Raw genomic sequence first — 25,516 nt, 5'->3', positions numbered from 1 at the left:
GTGGAGTTTGCAAGTCTTCTGGGGACTCCTCCCACAATCTAAAGACCCGCAAATTAGGCTAATTGGCAGGGGTTTTAACAGGGTGTTGCTGTGAAAGAACATGCATGCTTAGTCAACCTATCCTGTATAAATAATGGTAAATAAAAATAACATCTATAGCTTATGGTGATTGTCCAAAAATGTAGTACCAAAATCTTTCTTCTGAAATGCGTCACGTTATCCCAACATCCGGTGGAGGGATAGTCTCTTATTGAACCTTTAAAATGTCTTATCTATGAACGGTCTGAAGAACATTTCACGGGTCCACCCTGTGACACATTGAGTCATTATTTGGAAGGTCTTTCACTCTCCACCTTGAATACAAGCAGTTTCCTGCTCGCTCTTCTTTTAACTCCTCAGTTATGCCTATGAACAAATAAGCCAGAAATCCAGATTTGGCAATCCAGAAGAATCCAGAAATGGGTTTGTCAGTACAGATGCATGACAGGGCAACCAAATCACTCACAAATGAGGCGTACAAGCCATTGGTTTCTTTTGAGCTTGAAAAATGTGTTTTTCAAGGTTATCTTGGATACCTATTTTGCAAATTTTTTTCATGGCTAAAATTATGTTTTGTGAAATGAAAAAATGCTATCATGTACAAGGTCTTTCCAGTTATTGATTGTGGGGGGAAGAGTTTTTTTTAAGTTGTCCCGTTGTATTAAAATACAGACTGAATACTTTTTTACATCCTCTGTACTGGACCCAACTTAATGTCCAATCAGTAAAATATTTTTTCATGGGGGTATCATGTTCAATGTACACTTGAGAATCTGTGTCTATAGAATGGGTTGTAATAATTCAGATCAGAGAATGCCCAAAAGGCACATATTTGCTCATGTCAAAGGGCAGGAGGTCAGTTGGTGATGGATCTCAAGTGGACTGGCTATGTCCAAACAAGTTTCCCCTCAGATATTCAAGGAAAAAAAAAAAAATTCTGTGTTACCAGCTTTACTTCTTTTCACTGCCATCCACTTGCTGAGCTGCACTGTCACTGTGTTGGAGGAGTGCACTTAATTCATGGTCGGTGCAGGTAGACTACAGTACCCTGATCAACCAGTAGAATTGCTCATGTGCAGTGGGAGAGCGGTAGCCCTGCCAAATTAAATTCTCTCTACCTGGGTGGCTCCACTGGGAATTAAACACAGCTCTTAATGGTTTCTGGCCACAACAGTTTTCGGCATGGTCAGGATCTGATGCCTGTACTGAAGCAAGGCATGTCATTCAACAGAAAAAATGTTTTTTTGGAATTTCATTTTCAGAGCAGTAACATTGTAAATGCAATGGAGTTTGTGACTTCTTAGCATTTATACTTCTGTGTATTGATGTGAAAGTGAAACCAATGTGTGACATTATTAATGCGCTGATTTTCTAAATGGCTGCGCTAGCAATGGGGAATTGAAAACAAATTGAGAAAAATTACATGACATGACATTTATGCATTCTTGGTTTGGTATTATCAGATTTGAAAAGGGACTGCCTTGAGTTCTTCGGTAAGCAGCCAAATGCACGCATTTCCCGAGATGATGACCAGATCTGCACTACAGAATACTCTCGGATCGTACCCCTGGAGAATGGTGAGGTGAGAAGATCTTGTTTTTTATACGGGGATGTGAAGTTTGCATTGGGTTTGATTGGCAGTGGCGAGTGAGCCTGTGCTATGCTGTTTCTCCAGATTGTGGTGTCACTTGTGAATGGTCGTCCCGGAGCGAGGAACTTCACCTATTCTCCGGTGCTGAGGGACTTCACCAAGGCAACCAACATACGCTTGCGCTTCCTTCGTACCAGCACCCTACTGGGACACCTCATCTCCAAAGCCCAGCGTGACCCGACTGTTACCCGCAGAGTGAGTCTTAATTGGAGACCCATGTCTCTAATTTAATTGGACTTGAAGATTACTGCATGATGAATCAATTACCATACAGTACAACTGGGGATGGGTGGGTGAAATCTTGAGGTCCCTGCAGTGGGTAGGGCAATCATGTGCTGTCCATCAGTTCATTAATTTGACCCTATAAGGGTTTAGCTGTGGAGATAAAAGCTTGATTAGATCATCCTTTTTGGTGAATGATATTGTTTAGCAGCTGCATACATTTAGACTTACGGATAATGTATTTATACAGGATGATGCCTTAAGCATGTATGTGCCATGCAGTGAAGGTTTACATGATGTGTCTGGTATGTTCAACTAATCATCCTCCCTGGGGTTCATGCTTCTTAATATTTAAAAATTAATTTTAAGCTTCAATAAAGTTTAAGATGGGAAATGATCATTTTTGTTTACAGGTCTTTCAGAGCGCTGTGCCAAGTGCTTGATTAAAACTTTAATGTGGCTTACAGCTTGTTCTGCGATAGGCTAATGTATCATACAGCATCTACCGGCTTTTCAGAATCTACATTTGCTGAAGGAGCAAATTTGATTTTCTTTTCCATTCTTGACTCTTTGTAGTCAAATCACACTTTATTTCATTAGAAGTGTGCATGTAAGGATGACAGGTTTGCTGACACTCAGCTTATCGCATGAGTTCTCTGTTTCCCTGACACGCTCCTGTTAAAGGCTGTTCTTCGTGACTCGTGTCCCAGGATTGGTTTACCCTCGTATGACTCATTCCCCAGTAAGTCGACACCCTTGCTGTGTAATCTCTTTCGACGACCTTGTGGGAAATCCAGCAATCAGTCCATCAGTGCGGATCTCCTGGAGCTTGTGACTTCACAGAAAAAGCACTGTGTGGGATCTCAGGGGAGTACTGAAATCCACCCCTGCCAGAGAAGCATGGAGAAAGAGCCATTAGCCAAGGTCTTAACCAGCTTGCACTTTGGTCGCTGATGACATTTGAATGGTTTTCCCAAGCCATTATTGGCCAGCGTCGGTCATAGAGAGAAAGCGGAGGCTTACGCAGTGCTGGTCATAGAGAAAAAGAGGAGCATTACCCATAGTGGTCCCAGAGAAAAAGAAGAGGATTACCCAGTAGTGTTCATAGAGAAAAAGAGGTGGATTACCTAGCCCCCATAGTTTTAGGGATACGAAGACCTGCCATTTTGGTGGTGTTCACGTCCTGCATTCAGAAGCTGCTGCACCCTTTTGATTAGTGGGGGTTAACAAGCCTTAATCTGCAATTCTAAATGGGGCCATACTAAATGGGCTATTGTACTTGTGTGTTGTCCCTCTGTTTGCTGACACCACACTCCTCTCTCCTGGGCTTCTTCCTTGTAAATTCCTCAGTGTCAGGCTGGGTGCCAAGGTAGCTATCCTGCCAAGCCTGCCAGGAAGGTCAGTCACGTTAATGGGTTCAGGGAATGCGGAAGGAGCCCAGATAGCGCCAAGCAGAGTTGGCGATAAACTGGCATCTCTACCCACTGCCCTGTCAGAAAAGTGGACATATGTCAACATGCGGTGATACGTAACATACAAAATGGAACCGATTGATATTTCGATACGTTTATAAGAGCGTTCCGAATATTAATAGTGATGCCTTGGGAATGTATGTCATCTAGATAAGAAGGTAAACCAAGATCCTGACTTACCGATAAAGACCCTATAGCGCTTATTGAAAGAGCTGGGGTGTAAGCAGTGATGCCGAACTGTCTTTTCAATCTGGCCAGCAAGTCATACAGTAAACCCCTTGCATTTTCTACCCTCTTTAATGTCTCATGTAAAATGAGTCCACAGTTGGTCTGAGTGGTTACATAATAAAAATAACAATAATAATAATAATAATAACAATAATAAAATCCTTCTCCTTTCTTTGTTAGTATTACTACAGTATCAAAGACATCAGTGTCGGGGGCCGCTGTGTCTGTCATGGCCATGCACTGGTGTGTGGAGCACGCGATCCCAACAACTCCAGCAGGTGTGTACACTTCAGTCTGCTGAATGCTATCAGAAGATTAGTCTCATTTAGCAGCTTGTAGAAACTTAGATTCGTTTCTAAAAATAAATATGCATATTTTCATATTTAGAATGCTGATATAGACAGACATATTTAGAAATAATTTTCTAATCTTCTGACAACAGTTGAAGTTCCTCAGGCTAGAAGTTGTTCATTAAAAAAGAGTGAAAGAAAAGGAATATATCATGTTACTGTTGTTTATATCCTGACGTGTTATCTCTTGTTTTCTTTTGCATTTAATTTACTCCCCAGTTTCCCCTGTCCATTAGAGTCGATTGATTGTGGTATGAAATTGGTGGCAACCATAGATTATTGTTCCTTAAAAAATCAAAAGAAAATGACAGACGTTTATCAGCTAGGTATCTAGGTGATTAAATGGATGTTATTGTATAATGTCATGTATTACGTGAGAGCTTGGCAGCTAAAAATGCCAAAGAAAGCCAGACGATAGCATCTGAACTTGAGATGCTTCTGATAGCTGTGTTATGAAGAGAGGAAATTACAACATATGTTTTCTTTTTAGGAAGCTTCCTTTGTAATGGCCGCAGTGTTGTTTTTGAAAGTGTAATTAGTTATGTGTATGATATACAATACTGGTAAGATAGCAAGGCTCATGAGTTGTGTCATCTTTGAATGGAAAGTTTTTTTGGTAGCATTTATGTATAATGTCACAAAACAGGAAAATAGACACCAGAGGGCACATAGTTCAGACAGAGCAGAAAGGAAGTTCTTACAATATCACATTCATGGCTTAGAAGTTTATTTATGTGTCTGCACTGGATGTATCTGCTATACCAACAGATTTGCAGACGTTTTTTAGGCTCTTGTTGGATTAAGAATGTTTATTTAAAATCCATTTGCAGCCTTCAGTGCGAGTGTCTGCACAACACCTGTGGGGAGTCATGTGGCCGCTGTTGCCCAGGGTTCAATCAGAAGCCCTGGCGGGCGGCGACAGCAGACAGTGCCAACGAGTGCCACCGTAAGTGCCCAAGCTGGCGATACCCCCAGAGTACCCCACCCGCTGCCGTTAGTGTATCTGTGCCATGTTAATGTCTTAGCTTGCTATAAACAAAGACCCAGTGTGGGTCAAACATTGATTTATTATTTTATATACAGAGTAAACTTTTATAAGTCAGTCCTGCTGACATCATTCACAATAAAACTTCCAGAGTTAAAAGTTATAAGAGTATACAAGCCCAAAATGGAGTAGGTCATTCCTGATGAGAGCATTTGCTAAATGCCTACAGTAGATGTAATGTAAATGTAAATTAAACATATACAATAGTAATAACAATAATATGTAATCTTCAACACTGCATATTTTACTTTTACTGTTTCTGATTTGTGTATGATCATCATTTTTAACTGTACACTTTTCCCTGGGTTACTTATTTAAAAAGAACTACTTGTGAACTATGTTGAGAACTACTCTTGGTGCATCCCTAACTACTGTGTGCCCAATAGCTGTCTGGAGGCAGCGAATAATTAAGAGCAGTCTGTTGCTACTGTAATACTATAGCAATGCAGTGAGTCAGGATTGTGCCAGCTGGTTTTTTTAATGATTCTGGACTGGTGATAGGACCCTGCTCTTTTGGCTATACTGTGAAACATTGATTTCCAGGATGCTGAAAACTTTTGTCATGGCAGAAACATTTTGTGACTAAAGTTAAATTTATCGCCCAATTAATCCCTTGGGGATTTGAACACGCTCGCCGGACCCTGGTCAAGCAATGTGTTGGCATGTGAATTTTTTTTTCATAAACAGTCATTTTCAACAAGAAATTTGTCCAATGCCATCTGGATAAATTTGTGTAGATTATAAATTATAAAACTTCACGTCTATCATTATTCACGGGGAGTCTGAAATCTTTTCTTTATACTTTTGTATTTTGCAAAACAACCTCACTTTAGAGGGCCATCCAGACTTGTTTTAGCATGTTTAATTTCCAAATAATTCATTTCAACCATATTTGCATGCCTGACTGCATTTCAAAGTTCTCCCCATCACAGTAAAGTCATGAGCTTGGGGGATTGCAGAGAAGTATATCTCTCCTCTGAAGAGCATGGCACCAGCCGCCATTTTGCACTCCACAGTCCACCAACTGAGCTGTGACTGCAGGTGCCTGATTGAATTGGCCTGGCAAGTTGAGACATGGACGGCCTCATTCATTGGATGACACTATGGCCAATCATTTTCCAGCCTGGAGGATCGTTGGTGCTATCATGGTTTCATTTAATCTGAGACTGCCATGCCACTGCTTAAGAGCCATCTTGACAGCCACGAGGGCTGCAGCTATGCGTTCTCATGCCCAGGACAATATATATTGGGAGTCCCCCCACAGTATATTTTGTAACAAATTAAAAATAGATCCTGTATCCTGGGCCTCCCTTGGGCCCAAGCCCAGGACAAAATGTCCCAGTTAGTGGACATTATTGTGAGGTTCATATGGCTTTGTACTGAGATTAAGGTGCACACCATTCCCCTCCATAAAATCAACTCACAAGACACTTTTAAGATATTTTTTAGAAGTTAGGTAATATAGATTAAAGCCTTTTTCTTCATTTTCTATTTTTCTAAAGGCTAAAGGCTTGCCTTTTAAATGCTTTTGCAGGAAAAACAAGAAAAAGAACTCTATAAACTCTTCCTTGTCTAAGACACTATATGTTTGTTCACTATACGTTTTTAGCCTGTGGTGTTTTTGTACTCTTATGTTGCCAGAAATGACTTTCTCAGGAAACATTTTATTTTTTGTTTTTATAATATTTAAACAGATTAAGCTAAAATTATGGCAATGTCATTTTTACACAATGAAAACATAAACACAGTTTATCATAGTGCATTGTTTCAGAATACCACCCATTGGATAAAGCATAACAGGGTATTCTCTCTATTTACCGTGATTAGTCGATCACCCTTAGTGTTTTGTCTTCTGGTGTATTATTTTAAGGTAATTCCGAAATAAGAATGAAATGGCGTCATTAGTTGGGGTGCGTTGTCTTACTCTGCCTGGCGGTAGCTACATGTACTGTGTAGGGGGATTAATCTGGGTTTGTCAGGGTCACGATGTGTCTGTGTTCTGCTCTCTGCGATCATCCCTCAGCCTGTATGTGCCATTCGCACGCCACCGACTGCTACTACGACCCCGAGGTGGATCGCATCGGGGCAAGTCTCAACGTTTACGGCCAATACGACGGAGGGGGAGTCTGCATCAGCTGCCAGGTATGCGGCTCTGGTTACGCTCAGGACCAGGTTCTCCGTTTCGGGGTTACGCGGCGATCGGAATTCCCCGGAGATTTGCGCCTTAATCTCGCCCTTTTCTGCTTGTCGAGATACGACGCGATTGAGAGCCACTGAAATTTTGCGCGCCTGCATTAGTCCTACTTGGCTGCCTCCTGCGCTGCTACAAAACTGTTCCTGTCTCTTAGCTCGTCTGGACATCCTGAAATCATTTTTGTTGTTTTATAAACATTGTTGGAAATGCATGGCATGTTAGATACATGTGCAGACAAAATAAATTAGCCTTACCTATTTGACAGTTCATTGGATCCAACTTCATGGCTCCAACCTTATGCTTTTCCAGGGGATCAATGATCCAGTATATTGTGAAACATTTTATGAAGAATCCTGTGAAGTTATTTCCCATAAAATAAAAGTAGACAATATGCTTAACTTCCTGAGGTGGTTTTTTTCAGTAAAGAAACATATTTATGCCCTGTGGTATTTTTTGTAATTCTTTAAAGATTTGCATGAAAACTTTACTGTTAAATGTAAGGCTGAAGAAAATGGAGGCGTGGTTATAGTCTCTGTTATCACTGGAAATCACCAATTAAACATGATTGGTGATTTTCTATGATAATAAAGGCTGTAAATAAAAAGCTGTAAATAATCTCTAGTAAATGCCTTATCATGCCTTTTTGTGCACCATGGAAACAAGTCCACCCCTTGACATTTTAGAAGTGAATTTTTCCACGTTCGCTGTCCGTTCGTTTCTCTGCACGGCTGTGTCACTAAATAAACCCCTGAACGTAGCGCATGCAGGAACAGGCCCACGCTGTGAGCGTCATTTGAAACGGCTCACCAGTGAGTGACGCTGCCAGAGAAACATCTGCACATGTTCAGACACAAAATGGTGGATCTCTGAGGGGGTAAAAAAAAAGTGAAAAGCAGGTGGGAAGGCCCTGTTCGGGGAGGGAGTGATGGTGTGACACCTCTGGCCTTCCCTCAGCACAACACGGCGGGGGTGAACTGCGAGCGATGCGCGGAGGGATTCTACAGGCCCCACGGAGCGCAGCCGGACTCGCCCTACGCGTGTGCACGTAAGCCCCTCCCCGCCCCCTCTTCTGGGCCTCTGATTGGCTCTTCTCTATTTTCTGTGGGGCAGGTGGACTTGCTGACATGAGGTAGCCTGTGTTACATGTTAGTGATTTTCTTAGCAGTCCATAGCAGTGCCTCTCAATCCTGGTCTTAAGAACTGTTGAGTTGAATGCTTTTACTTTGCATATAGGGCACTTAAGGAAAAAAGAGACATGTTGAACCATTATCTTCCCATTGTTATAATTAATATTATACATATTTATTTCCTAGAAAGGTTTTTGTTAGAGATGCGTCATCTAGATGGGTGTTTAATAATGGACACTTAGGCCTCTTTTACAATTCACTGTCACAGTGGATCGTAATGGAGATTTTGATTGGACAATTGACAAGTGTCCACTTAATACTTTCTTTGTGTTTATGTTACTCTTTTTGGACCATCCTAAGAGCCCTTCAAGGCAGATCAATTAACGGAAATGATTTTGCCTCCAATGTTACAATAATTTATTCAAACAACTTTCAACCAAATATGTAACAGATAGCTGTAAGTTTGCTTGTGGATTATCAGATAACCGTTAATAGTATATAGGACTATTATCTGAATGCAAGTCAGGATTGCATGCTGGAATGACATCACACAGGTGGAGATCAAAGAGAATGTATAGATCAATGTGAATCTACCATAGAAACCTGATCAATGGCGCTTTGAACTACACAGCGTAGTGGGCAGAATCGCTGCTTAACCAGCAGGCTTAACAGCTCATGTACTGACAAAACAAAACTGACATCAGCTGGATCCAGTAAGGTCAAGTATATTCAAGATGGCTCACTGATGATAACTAACTGCTTTTATTATGCTTTGAAAAATCTCCGCTTTTTAAAGAAGTTCACTTTTTGAATTAAAGATGTTGTCATGTCCAACATTTCCTGTTGTAATTTCACTGCAGAAAAGTGTTAGCAGTAACTGTTAGGGAGTTAACTAAATTGTATATAGTAGTATCCAATGCATAATTAATGGATTCACTTTTGAAAAGCCCCCCGTGAGCACCTCATGTGCATGCAAGCACACACACACACACACACTGCCCCACCCAGCCACAAAACAAAAGCATTTCTTCATTTCTCTGCTGGCAGAATTAGTAGTGTTAGTTATAGTCCATGGACACCCGCCCCTTCTTGTGTCATGCTAAATTTGGCGCTGCATTGTTTGCATTGCAGACATGCTCAGTGAAGTATGTAGGAGTTGCCCTGTACATCAGTAGGGTCCAGCTGCGTTTAGACTTTGGAAGGTGGTGGGATTAAAAAAGACTGGGGCCTGGGCTTACAGAACTGTGAAGCCGCTAACACAATCAAGATGGATTAGCCGCCAAAGGTGACGACTTGTTAAAACGCGGACTTGGAGCAGTGTGTGTTTCTATTGTGTTGCTACTTGTGAACTGCACGTCAACATGGTTCACATCTCTGAGAATATTCATCTTGCCTTTGCTCATCAGGGCCTTGCTCATTTTATTGCTCTGTGGCTGTATCTATTGCTTAAGAGCAGAGATTTTTATTGTATAGGCTATCGATTGTTTTAATCAGAATTTCTACTTGAATGTGTTCTATGTGTATTTAGGAGTGTATTTTTTGTTAAGAATTATTAAAGAATTATTATCTTTGGGTGTGTGTATGTTTGTGGTTTTGTGTGTGTGTGTGCGTGTGTGTGTCTGTATTTATGGTTTGTGTGTGTGTGTGTGTGTTTATGGTTTGTGTGTTTGTGTGTTTGTGTGTGTGTGTGTTTATGGTTTGTGTGTATGTGTGTGTGTGTGTGTTTATGGTGTGTGTGTGTGTGTGTGTGTTTATGGTTTGTGTGTATGTGTGTGTGTGTGTGTGTGTGTGTGTCTGTATTTATGGTTTGTGTGTGTGTGTGTGTGTGTGTGTATTTATGGTTTGTGTGTGTGTGTGTGTGTGTGTGTGTGTGTGTGTGTGTGTGTGTGTGTGTTTATGGTTTGTGTGTGTGTGTGTGTGTGTGTGTGTGTGTGTGTGCGCGCACAGCCTGCAGTTGTGATCCCAGGACCACAGCAGGTTGTGAGGACGGGTCGGGACGCTGTATCTGCAGGCTAAACTTCAGTGGGGACAACTGTGACCGCTGCGCAGATGGTTACCATGGGTTTCCGCAGTGCATCCGTACGTATCTCACTGTGATTTGGGGAGCTAGGGTGTAGCGCAGACATCAGTACCTCTATGATTGGGTGGTGAGTGTGTAAGAAAAGCATCAGCGTAGGTTGTACTCTCATCAGAGGCAAGTGCAGATGTATTTCTACAGAAAATGCAGGGTCAGGCATTGATGAGAATGGAATTGTTGAATGGCTGACAGTAAACCTGTGAGTCTCTTGAACACTTGTTTTGCCCCAAATATATGTTCCTCCAGTAAACAGCTAGTCTTTGGACTGCTGGTGCCCCAAAATCCCCATGCATTTATTCTGTTTTAAAAGCTTCAAATAGTCAACCATAAAAAAATAGTTGACAGTAGGGCTGCACTGAACAGTGTGTGTATTCAGAATGTGTTGCCTTTGTTTTTTTGTTGTGAAAATAGAATCTCTCGAGACTCTCCACTAAGCTGCAAGGGCATTTAGATGCAGTTTATGGGAAAATTACACCCAGGGGAAGTGTTTGGCTTGGACATTGTATATACTAAATCAGTGATGTATTTGCTTGATATATCCATAAAAATATGTTCCCTTGGTGACTTCCATCCTGTTTTTGTTTGATTTGATTGATTGATTTATTAAAGAAAGAAAAATGTGTCTGCCAGGGTATAGTTTGATGTCAGTTCCAATAATACTGTTGACAAATCCAAATGATTGTAGAGGCTTTGTACTTCCATTGACCAGTAACAAGAAGAAATAACTGTGGGGATGAGTAGACCCATCCATCCATGCATCCATTATATATGTCCGCTTATCCTGGGCAGGGTCATGGGGGATGCTGGAGCCTATCCCAGCATGCATTGGGCGAGAGGCAGGAATACACCCTGGACAGGCCGTAATCTATCACAAGGCAGGGACAAGGAGATGTTTATCAAAACATGCTTACTTGTAAATCATAGTGCTTGATAGAGTTCTAAAGTACACAATCCTTAAAGTGCAGTCTAGTGTGTGCTTATCCAAGCATGAGCCTGGTCTGTTATTCTCAGGGATGAAAATATCACAGGGGCTGTGATGTCATATTTTCCCTGCCTTATTTGGCCTGTAGCCACTGCAGTGCGCCTTTCTCATGGCCGACTGTAGCTGGATATTGAAAGAGGCTGGCACAATGGAGCGCTCCATGCCTGTACTGTATTCCCAGAGCCAAATGCTGTTAGTCCTCCAGCAAAATGGCTGCCAAGTGATCAGACAACTTGTGTCCCTTGTGTGTCTCATGTTATTTTGTTCTATCCATGTCTCTGTCATCTAACAGTTTTTTCCTCTCTCTTTCTGTCCATCTCTCTCTCTATCTCTCTCTCTCCCTCTCTCTCTTATTATGATGGCTATTATCAATGTGTCTGCCTGCCTTTGCACCTCTGAACTGAATGATAAGAAAATGATCTTGTGCTCATCTTCTCCTCTTGGTAGGGCATCAAACAACCACAAAATCCCCCGCAGGCCATATTGTAGGTAAGTGAAAAGCCAGAGTAATCGCCTACATTACCCACCATGCTCTGCTGCAGATGTACAGCAAATTCAGTATTGGCAGAGAACTACAGGCCCTTCAGGCTTCCATTCATGTTTCGGCCCCCCAAACCACTCTTAGTAGTTTGTTAACCACATCATACTGGGTGGTAAGAGGGGACTAAACTGGGGAATTTGTCTGCTCTGCATTAATATGTGAATCACAGGCTTAGTGCATGTTTGAACACATCCAATGAAACACACTCTGGAGTTTATTTTCAACTACTTATCAGCTCCTTCCAAAAGGTTTCCATTTTATCTCAAGCTCCAATTACATAAACACGTTCAGCAGTGATTCTTGGATAAACTGAAAGCAACAATCTCCGGAGGCTATTAAACTGTTGTACCTGCTAAAAGTGTACTAGGCAACCCACCATGCATGTGTTTTTGTGGGGTTGTAAGAGAGAATTATATCAATGCCTGGTGAGTCTCATGTATGGACTTCCCCAAAGGTATTGTGAGTCACCGTTTCTTTGTCCTTCTCCTCCCATTAAGGGCTGATAAAGGCAAATATTTCTGTAGTCCTGGGGGATTTTTGCGAACTGCTTTTGTCTCCATCTTGTAGACCCTGATAGCTGCAGTGAAGGGAGTTTTGGACCACCCAGCTGCCAGCGTAAGTCTGTGCCAATAACTTCTTGGGCCTTCGTGTTCAAAATTTGTCCAAGCTTGTCAATTAGCGGGGTCACATACAGTATCCTGTCTACCGGCATATAGATTTTTGTGAGGATTTTAATTACTGTGTTCCTATTGTTCTGGGTCTTGTTAATAGTCGTCATCTCTCTGTCAATGTGGCCAGAAAAAAGACTAATCAATGATAGCTTTGTTCACTGGTACAGTTGAAACAAATGTGATCTTTTTTTAAAGCCAGGAACGATTTCTTAATCCCTATATTACTTCCAGATGAGTGAGATTTTAATTCCCATTGTATGGTAAAAACATAAATAAAATACAATGGCGAAAACGAGAAAATTCCTGTAACATTGAATCATTTTTCGGTGAAGTTTAAACTACTAGCTGATTGGACGGGAACCAGTTTTATAGAGCTGTTTTCAGTTTGTGAGGAGCTGAGTTGGCACCATTTCATATTGGATCTTATTTTTGGTACACATTTTCATGCTCTGTTGGCTGGATAGAAAAAGGGCATTGAATTTAGTAAATGAATTCACATTGTGAAAGCTAGATGAACACTTTGTTTCTGCTCTGCCATCTCTCCGTTTTGTTTCAGCATGCCTTGCATACCTGTATGTCTTTATAAAACTGTATAGTGTAATACATGCTTTCATTTCACCGCCACTTTGCTCACCACTATTATCTGATGGGCTGTGTTATGTCTAAGGCTGATGCCGTGGAAACACCTGCTGTGTGTTGCGTGAGGCGTGACGTGCGCTCCCGGTCTGTCCAGCCTGCAGGTGCGACGGCCCGGGGGTGGCTACGCAGACGTGCGACGGACAGACGGGCGAGTGCTTCTGTAGGCCCGGGTTCCAGAGCAGGTTCTGCGACCGCTGTGAACCGGGGCGCTTCAGTTACCCCTACTGTCAAGGTAAAGAGGAGGCGTGGCCTGCGGGCAAAATGAGAGAGTGGGCGTAGGTCACGACGGGCCTCTGTCCCTGCTATTGGTTGTGCAGTTCTGTTCCCATGAAGTCATTGGTCAGCAAACTGGAATATGATATCTGCTCTCCCTCTCTCTGCTGCACTGGTGAAGTGAGATAGAGGATTGTATTTTTGGCATTCACCCATACCCCATTGCCAAAGATCCAAATCCAGACCGAATGTTTTTATTCTGCTTCGTGCACGGGGATGAAATCCCCCAGAACGCAGGCCAACTGACCTTTATATTTCTTAGGAAATGAAGGTTTCTCTGCCCACGTTGGACCGCATCACTGGTTTTTTTTATGTTGTCGTTGTTTGTCGGGGGAATGTGGGATGAACAGGGGGGAGCATTCAGTGCAGATGTGAGATGATGGAAAAATAATTGAATTTATGGCCTTTGAGGCTGTGTCTGAGGATTGCACAGGGGGCAAAGCAAACAATGAGGGCATTCTGCTGTCCCGTGAAAGCCTGTGCCCGTTTGGCCCCTGGCTTCTGTCAGTGGAAGCAGGGTTTTGATGAGAAGCGGGGACGTAGGGCGGGGCACCACGGCTAAACAGTGCACTGCGGTCAGACGGGAGGACGCAGAGATCAGCGCTCCGCACAGCTTCCTGCCGCCTGATGAATCCGGGTCTCTGTGTTCGCCGAACCGTTCCGGTCTCCAAAGGGCGCTCCCAAAATAGCCGTGTCTTTCCTGTAGCGGGGAGCTCACGCGAGCGCGCCTCATCTCGATGTGCGTACGTTTCCTGCCAGCGCGCTAGGTTTCCAGACTCACGCTGTCGCTGTCTGCCCCGCCCAGAGTGTCCGTGTGACCGGGAGGGGACCCTGCCGGAAGGGTGTGATGCGTACGGACAGTGTCTGTGCCGGTCGGAGGTGGAAGGGCCGCAGTGCGACCGCTGTCGCCCAGGATACCACTCATTCCCAGACTGCCAGGGTGAGCCGCTTCAGTCTGTCCACTTCCTGTTTCCTGCTGGTGTAGATTTGAACTGTACAAGCATGGCATGAGTCTGAAATTTACTCTTGATGTAGGGTTTCATGTCATTTTACTCTCAAGTTACTTTGAATGTATGTATAAGTACATATAAATAAATATGTATTCAGATTTGGCGCTGCTCAATTTTATTTTGTAAGCAAACAATTCACATGACGGATCTGAAACAATATTTAGGAGGCAGGCATGGATGTGTCAGTGACTACAGACTACACTGCAAGCTGCAAGCCGCTAGTTAGCTGTAAAAACAGGTAGGAAGTATCTTAGAGTCTGCAGAGGCAAAAGGTCTTATGGACAGATGAGACCAAGATTTGCCTGTATCAGATTGATGTAAGGGGAGAGTGTAGAGACTAAAAGGAACAGCCCAAGATCCAAAGCATCCCCCTCCTTTGTGAAACATGGTGGGGGTATGATGGTTTGTTCATGTATAGCTGCCATAGTTACTAGCTCACTTGTCTGCAGTGATGATAAAACTGCTGATAGCAACAGCAGAATGAATTTCCATGCGCACAGAAACATCTTATCTGCTCAAGTTCAGCTGAACACCTCCAAGCTCATTGGATGGTGCTTCATCCTACAGCAAGACAATGAGCCCGAACATACTGCCAAAGCAACAAAGGAATTTTTCAAAGCCAAAAACTGGACAATTCTTGAATGGCTATATATATACAGTATATATGTGTGTGTATATATATAATTGTAGCTCAAGTACAGCATTAAATGTTTGTAAATTGCTGTCCGCTCTCTGTCCCCAGATTGTCACTGCTCAGAGGTCGGTTCGTATGAACGGTCATGTGACCTGGAGTCAGGGCAGTGTCGCTGTCGTCCCGGTGTGACGGGTCAGCGCTGCGACCGCTGTGTGGACGTGAGACGCAGGTTCCCCCAGTGTGACGCGCCCATAGGTACACTGCTGCACGTGAATTCATTCATTCATTCGTCACATCTCGATGTGCGTACGTTTCCTGCGAGCGCGCTAGGTTTCCAGACTCACGCTGTCGCTGTCTGTCCCGCCCAGAGTGTCGGTGTGACCGGGAGGGGACCCTGCCGGAGCGGTGTGATGCGTACGGGCGGTGTCTGTGCCGGTCGGAGGTGGAAGGGCCGCAGTGCGACCGCTGTCGCCCAGGATACCACTCATTCCCAGACTGCCAGGGTGAGCCGCTTCAGTCTGTCCACTTCCTGTTTGCTGCTGGCATAGACTTGAAAAGTGCAAGCTTGGCACTTGTCTGAAATTTACTCTTAATGTTGGATTCCATGTCAATTCACTCTAAAGTTACTTCGAATATATGTATACAGTAAGTTCTTATGTATATATATGTATTTAGATTTGGTGCTGCTCAACTTTAGATAATTTTGTAAGCAAACAATTCACATGTTGTGAACGTGCAGATTCTCAGGTTTCATTAAAAGGTATTTGTATACATTTTGCTTTCATCATGTAGAAATTACAGCACTTTATATACATAACCCCCCCCCCCCCCATTTATGTAGTTTTATGATTAGTTAAGTCTGTTAAATTGCTTCCTTAGTGCAGGTATAAGAGAGATTTCGGTATCTAGTCTTGATTCTAGACTTTTGGTTGACTTATGAGTCTGTTATTTGTGATTTTCAACATGAGGGCAGGAGTTATACCAAGGAAGGTCAAGGAAACCATTATGAGGTTGAGAAATAAGAAAAAAAACAGTCATGGTCTATATGTTACGCGTACCACTGGTGGGCTCAGGTCTCGCAAAAGGCCTCTAGGTCAAGGAGGACCTCTACAGTTGCTGAGCGAAAACCTCTCACCATGATGAAGAAAAACTTCCAAACCAAAATGTCCCCTGTCTGTCCCCAGCTTGCCAGTGCTCACGGGACGGTTCGTATGAGGAGTCATGTGACCTGGAGTCAGGGCAGTGTCGCTGTCGTCCCGGTGTGACGGGTCAGCGCTGTGACCGCTGTGTGGACGTGAGACGCAGGTTCCCCCAGTGTGACGCGCCCATAGGTACACTGCTGCACCAAATTCATTCATTCATTCATTTCTCCATTAATTTGACGCACCTCATCTTGGCAAGATACACGTTTCCTGCGAGCGCGCTAGGTTTCCAGACTCACGCTGTCGCTGTCTGCCCCGCCCAGAGTGTCCGTGTAACCGGGAGGGGACCCTGCCGGAGCGGTGTGATGCGTACGGGCGGTGTCTGTGCCGGTCGGAGGTGGAAGGGCCGCAGTGCGACCGCTGTCGCCCGGGATACCACTCATTCCCAGACTGCCAGGGTGAGCCGCTTCAGTCTGTCCACTTCCTGTTTCCTGCTGGCGTAGGTTTGAAAAGTGCAAGCATGGCATGAGTCTCAAATATGCACTTAATGTTAGGTTCCATGTATTTAACCATCACTTCACTGTACAGTTACTTTGAACATGGATTTGGCTCTGCACTGTACAGTTTTAGATCTGTAATTAATCTGTTCACACGTTTAAGTGTAGATTCTCAGCTTTTATTAAAGGGTATTTTTATACATTTTGGTTTCACCATGTAGACATTACAACAATTTATTATACATAACCTCTCCCCCCCCCCATTTCAGGGCACCATAATATTTGGGACAAATGATTTTATGGGTGTTTCTAATTAGTCAAGTGTGTTCAGGTGCATCCCTAATGCAGGTCAAAGTGAGTTTTCAGCATCTAATCTTAATTTTAGGCTTTTGATTGCCTTTAGAGTCTGTTATTGGTGTTTGTCAATATATTATACATATATATATATATATGTATAATTGGAAGATAAGTACAGCATTAAATGTTTGTAAATTGCTGTCCGCTCTCTGTCCCCAGCTTGCCAGTGCTCAGAGCTCGGTTCGTATGAGGAGTCATGTGACCTGGAGTCAGGGCAGTGTCGCTGTCGTCCCGGTGTGACGGGCCAGCGCTGCGACCGCTGTGTGGACGTGAGACGCAGGTTCCCCCAGTGTGACGCGCCCATAGGTACACTGCTGCACGCGAATTCATTCATTCATTTGTCCATGCGTCCATTCAGTCATTCATTCATTAATTCATCTGACAGACCTCAGCAGGTCACATTAAACTCAAATTAAAAAGAGATACAAGGACAAAGCAGTCAGTAACTCTGCGGCATACTACTTAGGGACCTGGGCTTTTGTGTTCAAGATCGTAGGACTGATGACCTGGTGGGGGGCTGCAGCTCGACCCTTAACTGAGGAACTTAACCCGAATCGCTTAAGTTGAATTTTCAGCTCTAGTGTATGTTTATTGCATCAGAAAAGAATGTGAGCTGTTTAAGTTGCTTTGGATAAATGTGGGCCATTTGGCCTGCAGTTCCTGTCATTGGAAGCCGGGCTTGATAAGCGGGGGCGGGGCACACCCCGGTATCACGGTAAAGCTTTACGTGCGTCTGATGAATCCGGGTCTCTGTGTTCGCCGAACCATTCCGGTCTCCAAAGGGCGCTCCCAAAATAGCCGTGTCTTTCCTGTGGCGGGGAGGGTCACACGAGCGCGCCTCATCTCGATGTGTGTACGTTTCCTGCGAGCGCGCTAGGTTTCCAGAATCACGCTGTCGCTGTCTGCCCCGCCCAGAGTGTGTGTGTAACCGGGAGGGGACCCTGCCGGAGCGGTGTGATGCGTACGGGCGGTGTCTGTGCCGGGCGGAGGTGGAAGGGCCGCAGTGCGACCGCTGTCGCCCCGGATACCACTCATTCCCAGACTGCCAGGGTGAGCCGCTGCAGTCTGTCCACTTCCTGTTTCCTGCTGGCGTAGACTTGAAAAGTGCAAGCTTGGCATGAGTCTTAAATATACACTTAATGTTGGGTTCCATTTATTTAACCATCACTTCACTGTACAGTTACTTCTGGACTTATGGATTGAAAAGTAAAAAATCTTTATGGCTCAGGTACATGTAGGCTTGAGAATCGTGACATGAATCATTATCTGCAGTACTGTGCTAGGGAACCATCAATATAAATCATTACCGGGTGGCATTTTTCCCTATTTATATTTATGCATTTATATAAATGAACAGCACGTAACAATATAAGTTTCTGTTAATTCAGTCAAAGAGAAAAAAACAGTTCAACTGTGTGCAGTAACAAGCTTAACTTTGTGGTACATTTATTTACTCAAATCTTCAGCTCCATTTATTCCTGCTCAAGGGTAAAGATAATGTTTTGTGAGTTTGATCACCTTAGAGTTGCCCGTGTGTAAATTTACAGTGAAGACTGCTGGTGATGGAGGACATAGAAATTATAAAAACAAACATGCTCAACCCTTAGTTACTGGATCCGTGCCTGGCCACTTTTGGCTTTGCTCGTGTTGGTTGCACTTTTATCAGATCTTTTATCCGCTTAAATCTCCTCTAAGCTTATTCCTGGAAAATTTATATGACGAAATGAATAACTCATGAATGTGCTGGGAACCTGGCCATCTATCCAGAACCATCAATGCCAGATTTAGTTTGCACTAGATGCCCTAGGTAATGATTGCCTGTGTGCATGCAGATTTTTGGCCCATATTTGGTTTGTAATTGCACCATCATTCAGCACTTAATTTGACTTGATTTTACATTTAGAGCTGTAGTTACAGATTCGCTGCCAGTTTAACTTTCAGATGTGCCAATAACTCACTCCTGAATAGTTTTTTTTTTGGTTGCAGTGAAATATTTCCAGAATACATCTGCTTTGTTTTGCAAACAAGTTGGCTTCTTGGAAATCCATTGTGTGCTCTGGTTTGCAGGTTGTCAAGCACATTGTCGTTCATGAGTAACTCTCGTGAAGGGCTGACTTTTACTGGTTTTTAATGAATTGATGTCAACCTTGGCATTGCTGTTGTGAATGAGTTGGGATTTTTAAAGGTGACACAAGAAGCCAATAACCACGGCTTCAAAAGGCACTCTACCCATGATGCTCTGTTCTCTCCTCTTGTGCACTCAGCCTGTCGTTGTGATGGTGTGGGCGTGGCCGACGGGGCCTGTGGCCCCCGGGGAGACTGCAGGTGCCACACAAACTATGCGGGACGCCGGTGTGAACAGTGTGCCCGGGGTTACTATGGATACCCCAACTGCGGCGGTGAGCCTCTCCCTATCCCAAAGATAGAGGGGACTTAGGATCCCCTAAAAAAATAAATGATATATGCTGAACTATTAAGCTGTTCCAAGGAACTCATTTTAAATCTATTAACGTGAAGGATGTAAATGAATGAAAGTATGTTGCCGACTATGATGAAAAATAAGTTTAAAATATATATATTTACACTATTTTACAGCATTTTAATATTTTGCCAATCTGAAAGCGACTATAGTTTATGTGTTTGTCCATATTGCGAAGTATGGCACATATATTGATAATATATGTTATTTCAATATATTTTGTGTATATTTCATTTACCTACAGATACATGTCAATTTGTATTTACATTAAATGTGAATGTATCTGCTCTCTGTCCCCAGCTTGCCAGTGCTCACGGGACGGTTCGTATGAGGAGTCATGTGACCTGGCGTCAGGGCAGTGTCGCTGTCGTCCCGGTGTGACGGGTCAGCGCTGTGACCGCTGTGTGGATGTGAGACGCAGGTTCCCCCAGTGTGACGCGCCCATAGGTACACTGCTGCAAGTGAATTCATCCGTTCATTCATTCATTCATTCATCTGACAGACCTCATCAGGTCACATTAACATTAATATTAAAAGAGAGAAAGGGACAAAGCAGTCAATAACTCTGAAGCATATTGGTTAGGGACCTGGGCTTGTGTCTTCAAGGTTGTAGGACTGATTAACTGGTGGGGGGCTGCAACTCTACCCTTAAGTGAGGTTCTTACCCTGAATCACTTCAGTAAATTTCCAGCTCTGTAAATGTATTGCATGTGAAAAGAATGTAAGTCACTTTGGATTAACACATCTACTAAATATAACTCTTCTGTGTGCGTGCATTGGGTCTGGGTGCCACTTTCCAGAACAACCCTTCATTTCTACTCCTTGTCTGTTTCAGAGCCGCCTGTGAGCCGGTGTAATCCCGTGGGCACAGATGTGAACAGGGTGGTACCAAACGAAGTGAGCAGAGCCTGAGATGTTTTTCCGTGTTTTGTTAGTGCAGGGGGATGCAGGTCAGGCCATCAAGGAAACGGCGTTAAGTGTCGATAACATGCTCCATGACATGCACAGGGAAGCAGGGGGGGGTTCCTGTTGTAAGTGATATGGAGTGTAATCAAAAGGAGTTAGAAGGTTCCTTCCTTTCCAGAAAAAAACTCCCATTCTCAACCCCAGAATTGCTTTTCAGCAAGCAGATTGATGCCATTCCCTCCTTGAGTTATTGAGCTGCGTATGATTTTTTTCCCACACTGCTTCCTGCAGTTATCCAGAAGAAGAATGTGCAACGTTCACACAGTATGACACAATAAGTAATGGCACTATAAAATTAAAAGCGTGTGAAGGCTTTTATTTTGCCTTGGTTGTTTATAGACTGGTGGCTTGTCCTTCCCTGGGAGAAACAGAGAAGTAGGCCTTTCTTAGAGACGGTGTCTTGCTGCAGCTAGGAACATGCTAGCAGGTGTAGTGTGATTCTGGCTTTCTGTTGTCCTGATGCAGGGTCAGTGTCCCTGCCTGGCAGATGTGGAAGGCCTGCTGTGTGACAGATGTAAGCCTCTCTTCTGGAATCTGGCCTCTGAGAACCAAAATGGATGCATCGGTAAGGCCTCCCATCTGGAATACAGAACCGGGGTTCTTGGAATCTGTAACCGCTGCTCTTTCTACAAGCATGTAACCTGGAAGGCATTCAATAGGGAGGCTTTGTGCATTGTCAGTGCATTGTTTGTAAAGATGAGGAACTAATATTATTGTCACATGCCATGACACACCCCTTTGTTGGACAGAAGAGTTGGCCACAGGGAGATACAGAAACAGTTACAGTTTTACAGTTTTAAATGGAGAGATAGAGCGTGGTCCTACAGAAATTAAATAAAACATCTTCGGGATCCAGGTAAAAAAAAAAAATAAATTAACACAACAAACTGAAATAACAAAGATTATTCATTTAATTGATTAAATGAAGCACAACAGCCAAATGATTGTCATCATACTTGTTCACTGTGCATCTTTCCCTCTGGCAGCCATTGGTTATCCTTATCTGCTGCATTGTAGAACCTTGTTTCTTAGAATCAAAGCAGCAGCTGTATTGGAACCTGGAACCTTTGTTCTTAGAACCTGCAGAGACTATACTGATAACATATGCCCATTGGACGCTGTAATTCGGGTCCTTAGAACCCCCGTGGCCATATACATAAGCTCTTATCTCTAGACCGTGGAGCTAAAGAGAGTCGTGACAGGCCTTGTGTTTGATTTTCAGCACTTAGCCATTCTCGCTTTCTCCCTTCTGGGTTCAAAGCATGGCGGAGGGAAAATCCATTATGAAAAACAAACAAGCCCATCTTTATTGTGAGACCTTGAGCCGTGACTGTGGGGCACCTGCTAGCCGCAAATCACAAACTCGCGTTTTCAGCAGAATCCAATAATTCCCTGGTGCTGCTGGCGGCGCGAACAGCCGCACGCTTCACGCTAATCCTGCCGCCTCTGTCCGCATCGCGCTCGGCCGTTTGTGCCTTTCTCTCTCTCCCTCCCTCGCCTTACCGCCGCGGGTTTCCGCTCAAACATACACACCTCCTGTGTGCGCAGCCAGCAGCTCTGAGGTGTGCGGGCTGATGTTGAAGCCACTTTTCGATAAGGAGTTGGTTGTTTACGAGCCGGGCCGACCGGATTGGTCGATCGCTGCGGATCCGGGCTCCGCTCCGGCGGGGCGGGGCAGGAACTCGCAGGCCCCGGAATTTGGCAACCGGGTGCAAAGGTCAGGGCCGTCCATCTCGGCCCGGCCGATGCCCCGGGCCTCGTATTTCCTTCAGTCGCGGGCCTGGCTTCCCTCAGCGCCTCCGAGGCAAACAGCATCGGCCTTTGTGTAAATATCTGTCTTAAGTTACAGGATTCCTGCAAGAATGTTATCAGTGCGTGGCTGTCAGGAGAATATATGTGGGGCGGGAGGGGAAAAAAGGCCCTTTTTAATATTGTGAGAATGCATTTATTTCTGGCTGGATTGAAAGGTCGACTTTGAAGCTTTGATCCATACGGGATTTCGACCATGAGAATGAGCGCCTGTACTCTCTCTCTCTCTCCCTCTGTAGCGTGCCAGTGTGATGTTAAAGGTACACTCAGTGGTGTTGGGGAGTGTGAACAGGTGAGTCTTCAGCAAGAATATAAACCCTTCATGTTATACTGACATTTATGTAACAGATAAAAAATCATAAAAAACATCAATAATAAAATTATCCCCTGTTACTTCTGCAGTCACTTTGATGCTCCCTTGTCTTACCACTTTTTCAAAGTAATATTGAATATTTGTTCATTTGTTAGTTTTTGTTAGTTTTATTTGACATTATATATTTGATTTGCTATTTCTCTTACCCAAGGTGTTTTGCATCATGTTCTCTCATGTTTTCATTTCCTTTTCAAAAGTGCAATTTTACCCAAGTGGTTTAGGTTCAAGAATTTTGCTCGGGGGCACAAAAGCACATTCTAACTTGCAGCCTTCAAACTGCATTGAAGGTTTCTCATTGCTACACCAGGCTGCTGTTCGTGACATTTTTCTGAAATTAGCTTTTTTTTTTTTTTAGGAAAGTGGAAAGTGTTTTTGCAAGCCCAACACCTGTGGCCACACCTGCAACACTTGTAAAGAGGGCTACTTCCTACACCAGAAGAAGAACTATTTTGGCTGCCAAGGTAAATCCCTTTATGAGAAATGAGCAATGCTCTTCCCAGTCTACTCTTCCCTTGAGACTAGAAATGTTTTGCAGACTTTTTTTTGTAGTTACAGTGTAAGTAGGTTGCCACGTTAGTATACAAACAAGAATGTATCTTCATCAAAAATTCCACTATTTCTTTCACTATTAAGGCATCCATTATGAGAGTTCTTTCTATTTAGGAATGGAACAATCTCTAAATTGGTGAATACATTTATCTCATAGCTGACACTGTCTAGTTTCTAGGTAATTATTAATGTGTAGGGCTTCACAGTGATGGCTGTACGCTCTTGCTGATAGGCTGCCAGTGTGATGTGGGCGGGGCTCTGGGCAGAGCCTGTGCGGAGCCAACGGGACAGTGCCTGTGCCGGAAGCACGTGGTGGGGCGCACTTGTAACCAGTAAGGACAGATGAGGGCATTTTTTGGCATTAGCATTCTCTGGAATCTCTTTCACTTTCTTATCCTCCCTCTCATTTTCCCTCCTCTCCCTCTCCAAGGCCAGAGACAAACTATTATTTCCCAGACCTCTATCATATGAAATTCGAGGTGGAAGATGGGATTACTCCTAACGGCAGGCCTGCCCGCTTTGGCTACAACCCACAGGAGTTCCCAGACTTCAGCTGGAGGGGGTATGCTACTATGTCCCGTGGTCAGGTGAGTCATTTTGTCTGTTTGATAAGCCCCACTTCCCCTCATGTATACACACACATACAGGCACACACACACACACACACAGGCATGCAAAGCTCATGCACACACACACACACACACACACATGCACGCACTGTACCCACTCACTTACACACACTCATGTCCATGCACACATACTCATGCACACACACGTGCACACACTGCACACACTCACTCACACGCACTCACTCACTCACTCACTCACTCACACACACACACACTCTTCAGTCATTGGTCTGTTGTTCTGTTTCCTATTTTCTTGCTTTCCTTCACTTCCAGCTTTTCTGGCTTCGGTTCCATTTAGAGCAAAGCATTGTGGGAAATAGTAGTTTCTGCATGACCTTCTTTCAGGCAGCGTTAGGGTTATAAAGCAAAAAGTTATTTGTATTATTGTAGACTCAAAGAAAAAGTTACTTTTCTATGTTAATACATATTCAGGATTCGGTATTCAGGTATTTTATCATATATTTATAATATTGAATTGTATGGTGGGCCAACTGGGGGTGATCATGCCAGCCCTACCATTGTGGAAAATTAACATATACAGAAGCAGAGCCAAACATAAAATAAAAAATGACTAATTATCCTATGACAAAACATATTCTTGAATTAATTTAAGGATATATTAATAATGGGTGCTCTCAAATGTGTATTCATGGAATAAGATGGTATATTTCATTTAAATTATATGTAATTATACGTACTCTGCAATAAATCTATGCAATTGCATACAAGAAATGTTTTCTTGCATTGCAGTTGTTATGCAAATATTTTGATAGGTGTTTTCAACCACTGGTGCTTGTAAGATATTTCAGTAATCAGAGAAAATCAGAAAACTGAAGTGACAAGCATTAAAACATACCTGAATTAAATCTTTTGACCAAATAATGTGTAAAGTTAAAGGTCTGTTCTCAAATATATAGTGTTTCTTTTGTAATGAGGGTGGTGCTCTCTTCTTTATTTAGTCCTAATGCTGTCTGTTCTCAGCCAGAGGTGGTCCTGTCACTCACTGTGGCCCCGCCCAGCTCCTACCGCATTGTTTTGCGTTACTCCACCCCTTCCCGCCCTCGCGGGCCAATCAAAGGCAGGATTTTGCTGATTGACGAGGCTCACTTTTCCTCTTGCTGCGACTGTAAGTGACGGTGACACACCCTGCTCTCTCCGCCTCCTTCTTTCCATCTAAGCCACCCCCTGCACCTCCCCCCCCCTCCCACCTCCCCCGGCATGGCCGCCCCCGTGGCTCCTCCTCTAAAGACACGCCTAACCACCAGCCCCCCCCCCGCCATAAGCCGCCCGTGTGTGCGCTTGCCTCCCCTGCAGAGTGAAGTGAGAATAACAGTGCATGTGGAGGAGGGCCGGTCCTCTGTGTTCCGTTTCATCCTGCGGTTCATTAACCCTGGCGGCTCGAGCGTGACCGGTCGCGTCACCGCCGCCCACGTCCGGGGTACCGAAGGTAAGGCTCTAACCCCCCCCCCTCCCGAAAACCGGCACGGGGACAGATCACGGCCCTCTGACATATTAACTTTTCATAGTCAACTTCGATATTTTTTCTCTTGCTTCTCCACG

At 43.9% G+C, this 25,516-nt stretch overlaps 1 protein-coding gene across 12 annotated transcripts in view; it reads left to right on the top strand.

Moving 5' to 3' along the window:
* Positions 1-25,516, top strand: part of LOC118233913 (laminin subunit alpha-3-like) — an 83,625-nt gene that overhangs the window by 17,688 nt on the left and 40,421 nt on the right. For 2 of the 12 annotated variants that reach the window (XM_035430015.1, XM_035430026.1), the window contains exons 4-29: positions 1,503-1,621; positions 1,715-1,885; positions 3,793-3,890; positions 4,793-4,908; positions 7,031-7,149; positions 8,156-8,246; positions 10,276-10,407; positions 11,835-11,876; positions 12,496-12,543; positions 13,333-13,470; positions 14,317-14,451; positions 15,264-15,410; positions 15,524-15,658; positions 16,340-16,486; positions 16,621-16,755; positions 17,311-17,457; positions 18,067-18,201; positions 19,416-19,550; positions 19,931-20,077; positions 20,466-20,527; positions 21,062-21,161; positions 22,645-22,697; positions 23,134-23,239; positions 23,560-23,659; positions 23,758-23,914; positions 24,938-25,082. In XM_035430015.1, coding sequence (XP_035285906.1) covers positions 1,503-1,621; positions 1,715-1,885; positions 3,793-3,890; positions 4,793-4,908; positions 7,031-7,149; positions 8,156-8,246; positions 10,276-10,407; positions 11,835-11,876; positions 12,496-12,543; positions 13,333-13,470; positions 14,317-14,451; positions 15,264-15,410; positions 15,524-15,658; positions 16,340-16,486; positions 16,621-16,755; positions 17,311-17,457; positions 18,067-18,201; positions 19,416-19,550; positions 19,931-20,077; positions 20,466-20,527; positions 21,062-21,161; positions 22,645-22,697; positions 23,134-23,239; positions 23,560-23,659; positions 23,758-23,914; positions 24,938-25,082 — 3,060 coding nt within the window. Of the gene's footprint in view, positions 1-1,502; positions 1,622-1,714; positions 1,886-3,792; positions 3,891-4,792; positions 4,909-7,030; positions 7,150-8,155; positions 8,247-10,275; positions 10,408-11,834; positions 11,877-12,495; positions 12,544-13,332; positions 13,471-14,316; positions 14,452-15,263; positions 15,411-15,523; positions 15,659-16,339; positions 16,487-16,620; positions 16,756-17,310; positions 17,458-18,066; positions 18,202-19,415; positions 19,551-19,930; positions 20,078-20,465; positions 20,528-21,061; positions 21,162-22,644; positions 22,698-23,133; positions 23,240-23,559; positions 23,660-23,757; positions 23,915-24,937; positions 25,083-25,270; positions 25,404-25,516 lie in introns of all 12 variants that reach the window. The other 10 variants (XM_035430016.1, XM_035430019.1, XM_035430018.1 and 7 more) reach the window with 10 other exon arrangements.

This window comes from Anguilla anguilla, chromosome 8 (genome assembly GCF_013347855.1).
Source record: "Anguilla anguilla isolate fAngAng1 chromosome 8, fAngAng1.pri, whole genome shotgun sequence".
NCBI lineage: Eukaryota > Metazoa > Chordata > Actinopteri > Anguilliformes > Anguillidae > Anguilla > Anguilla anguilla.
The sequence above is the reverse complement of the archived record's forward strand: the minus strand, read 5'-3'. Positions and strand labels throughout refer to the sequence as shown.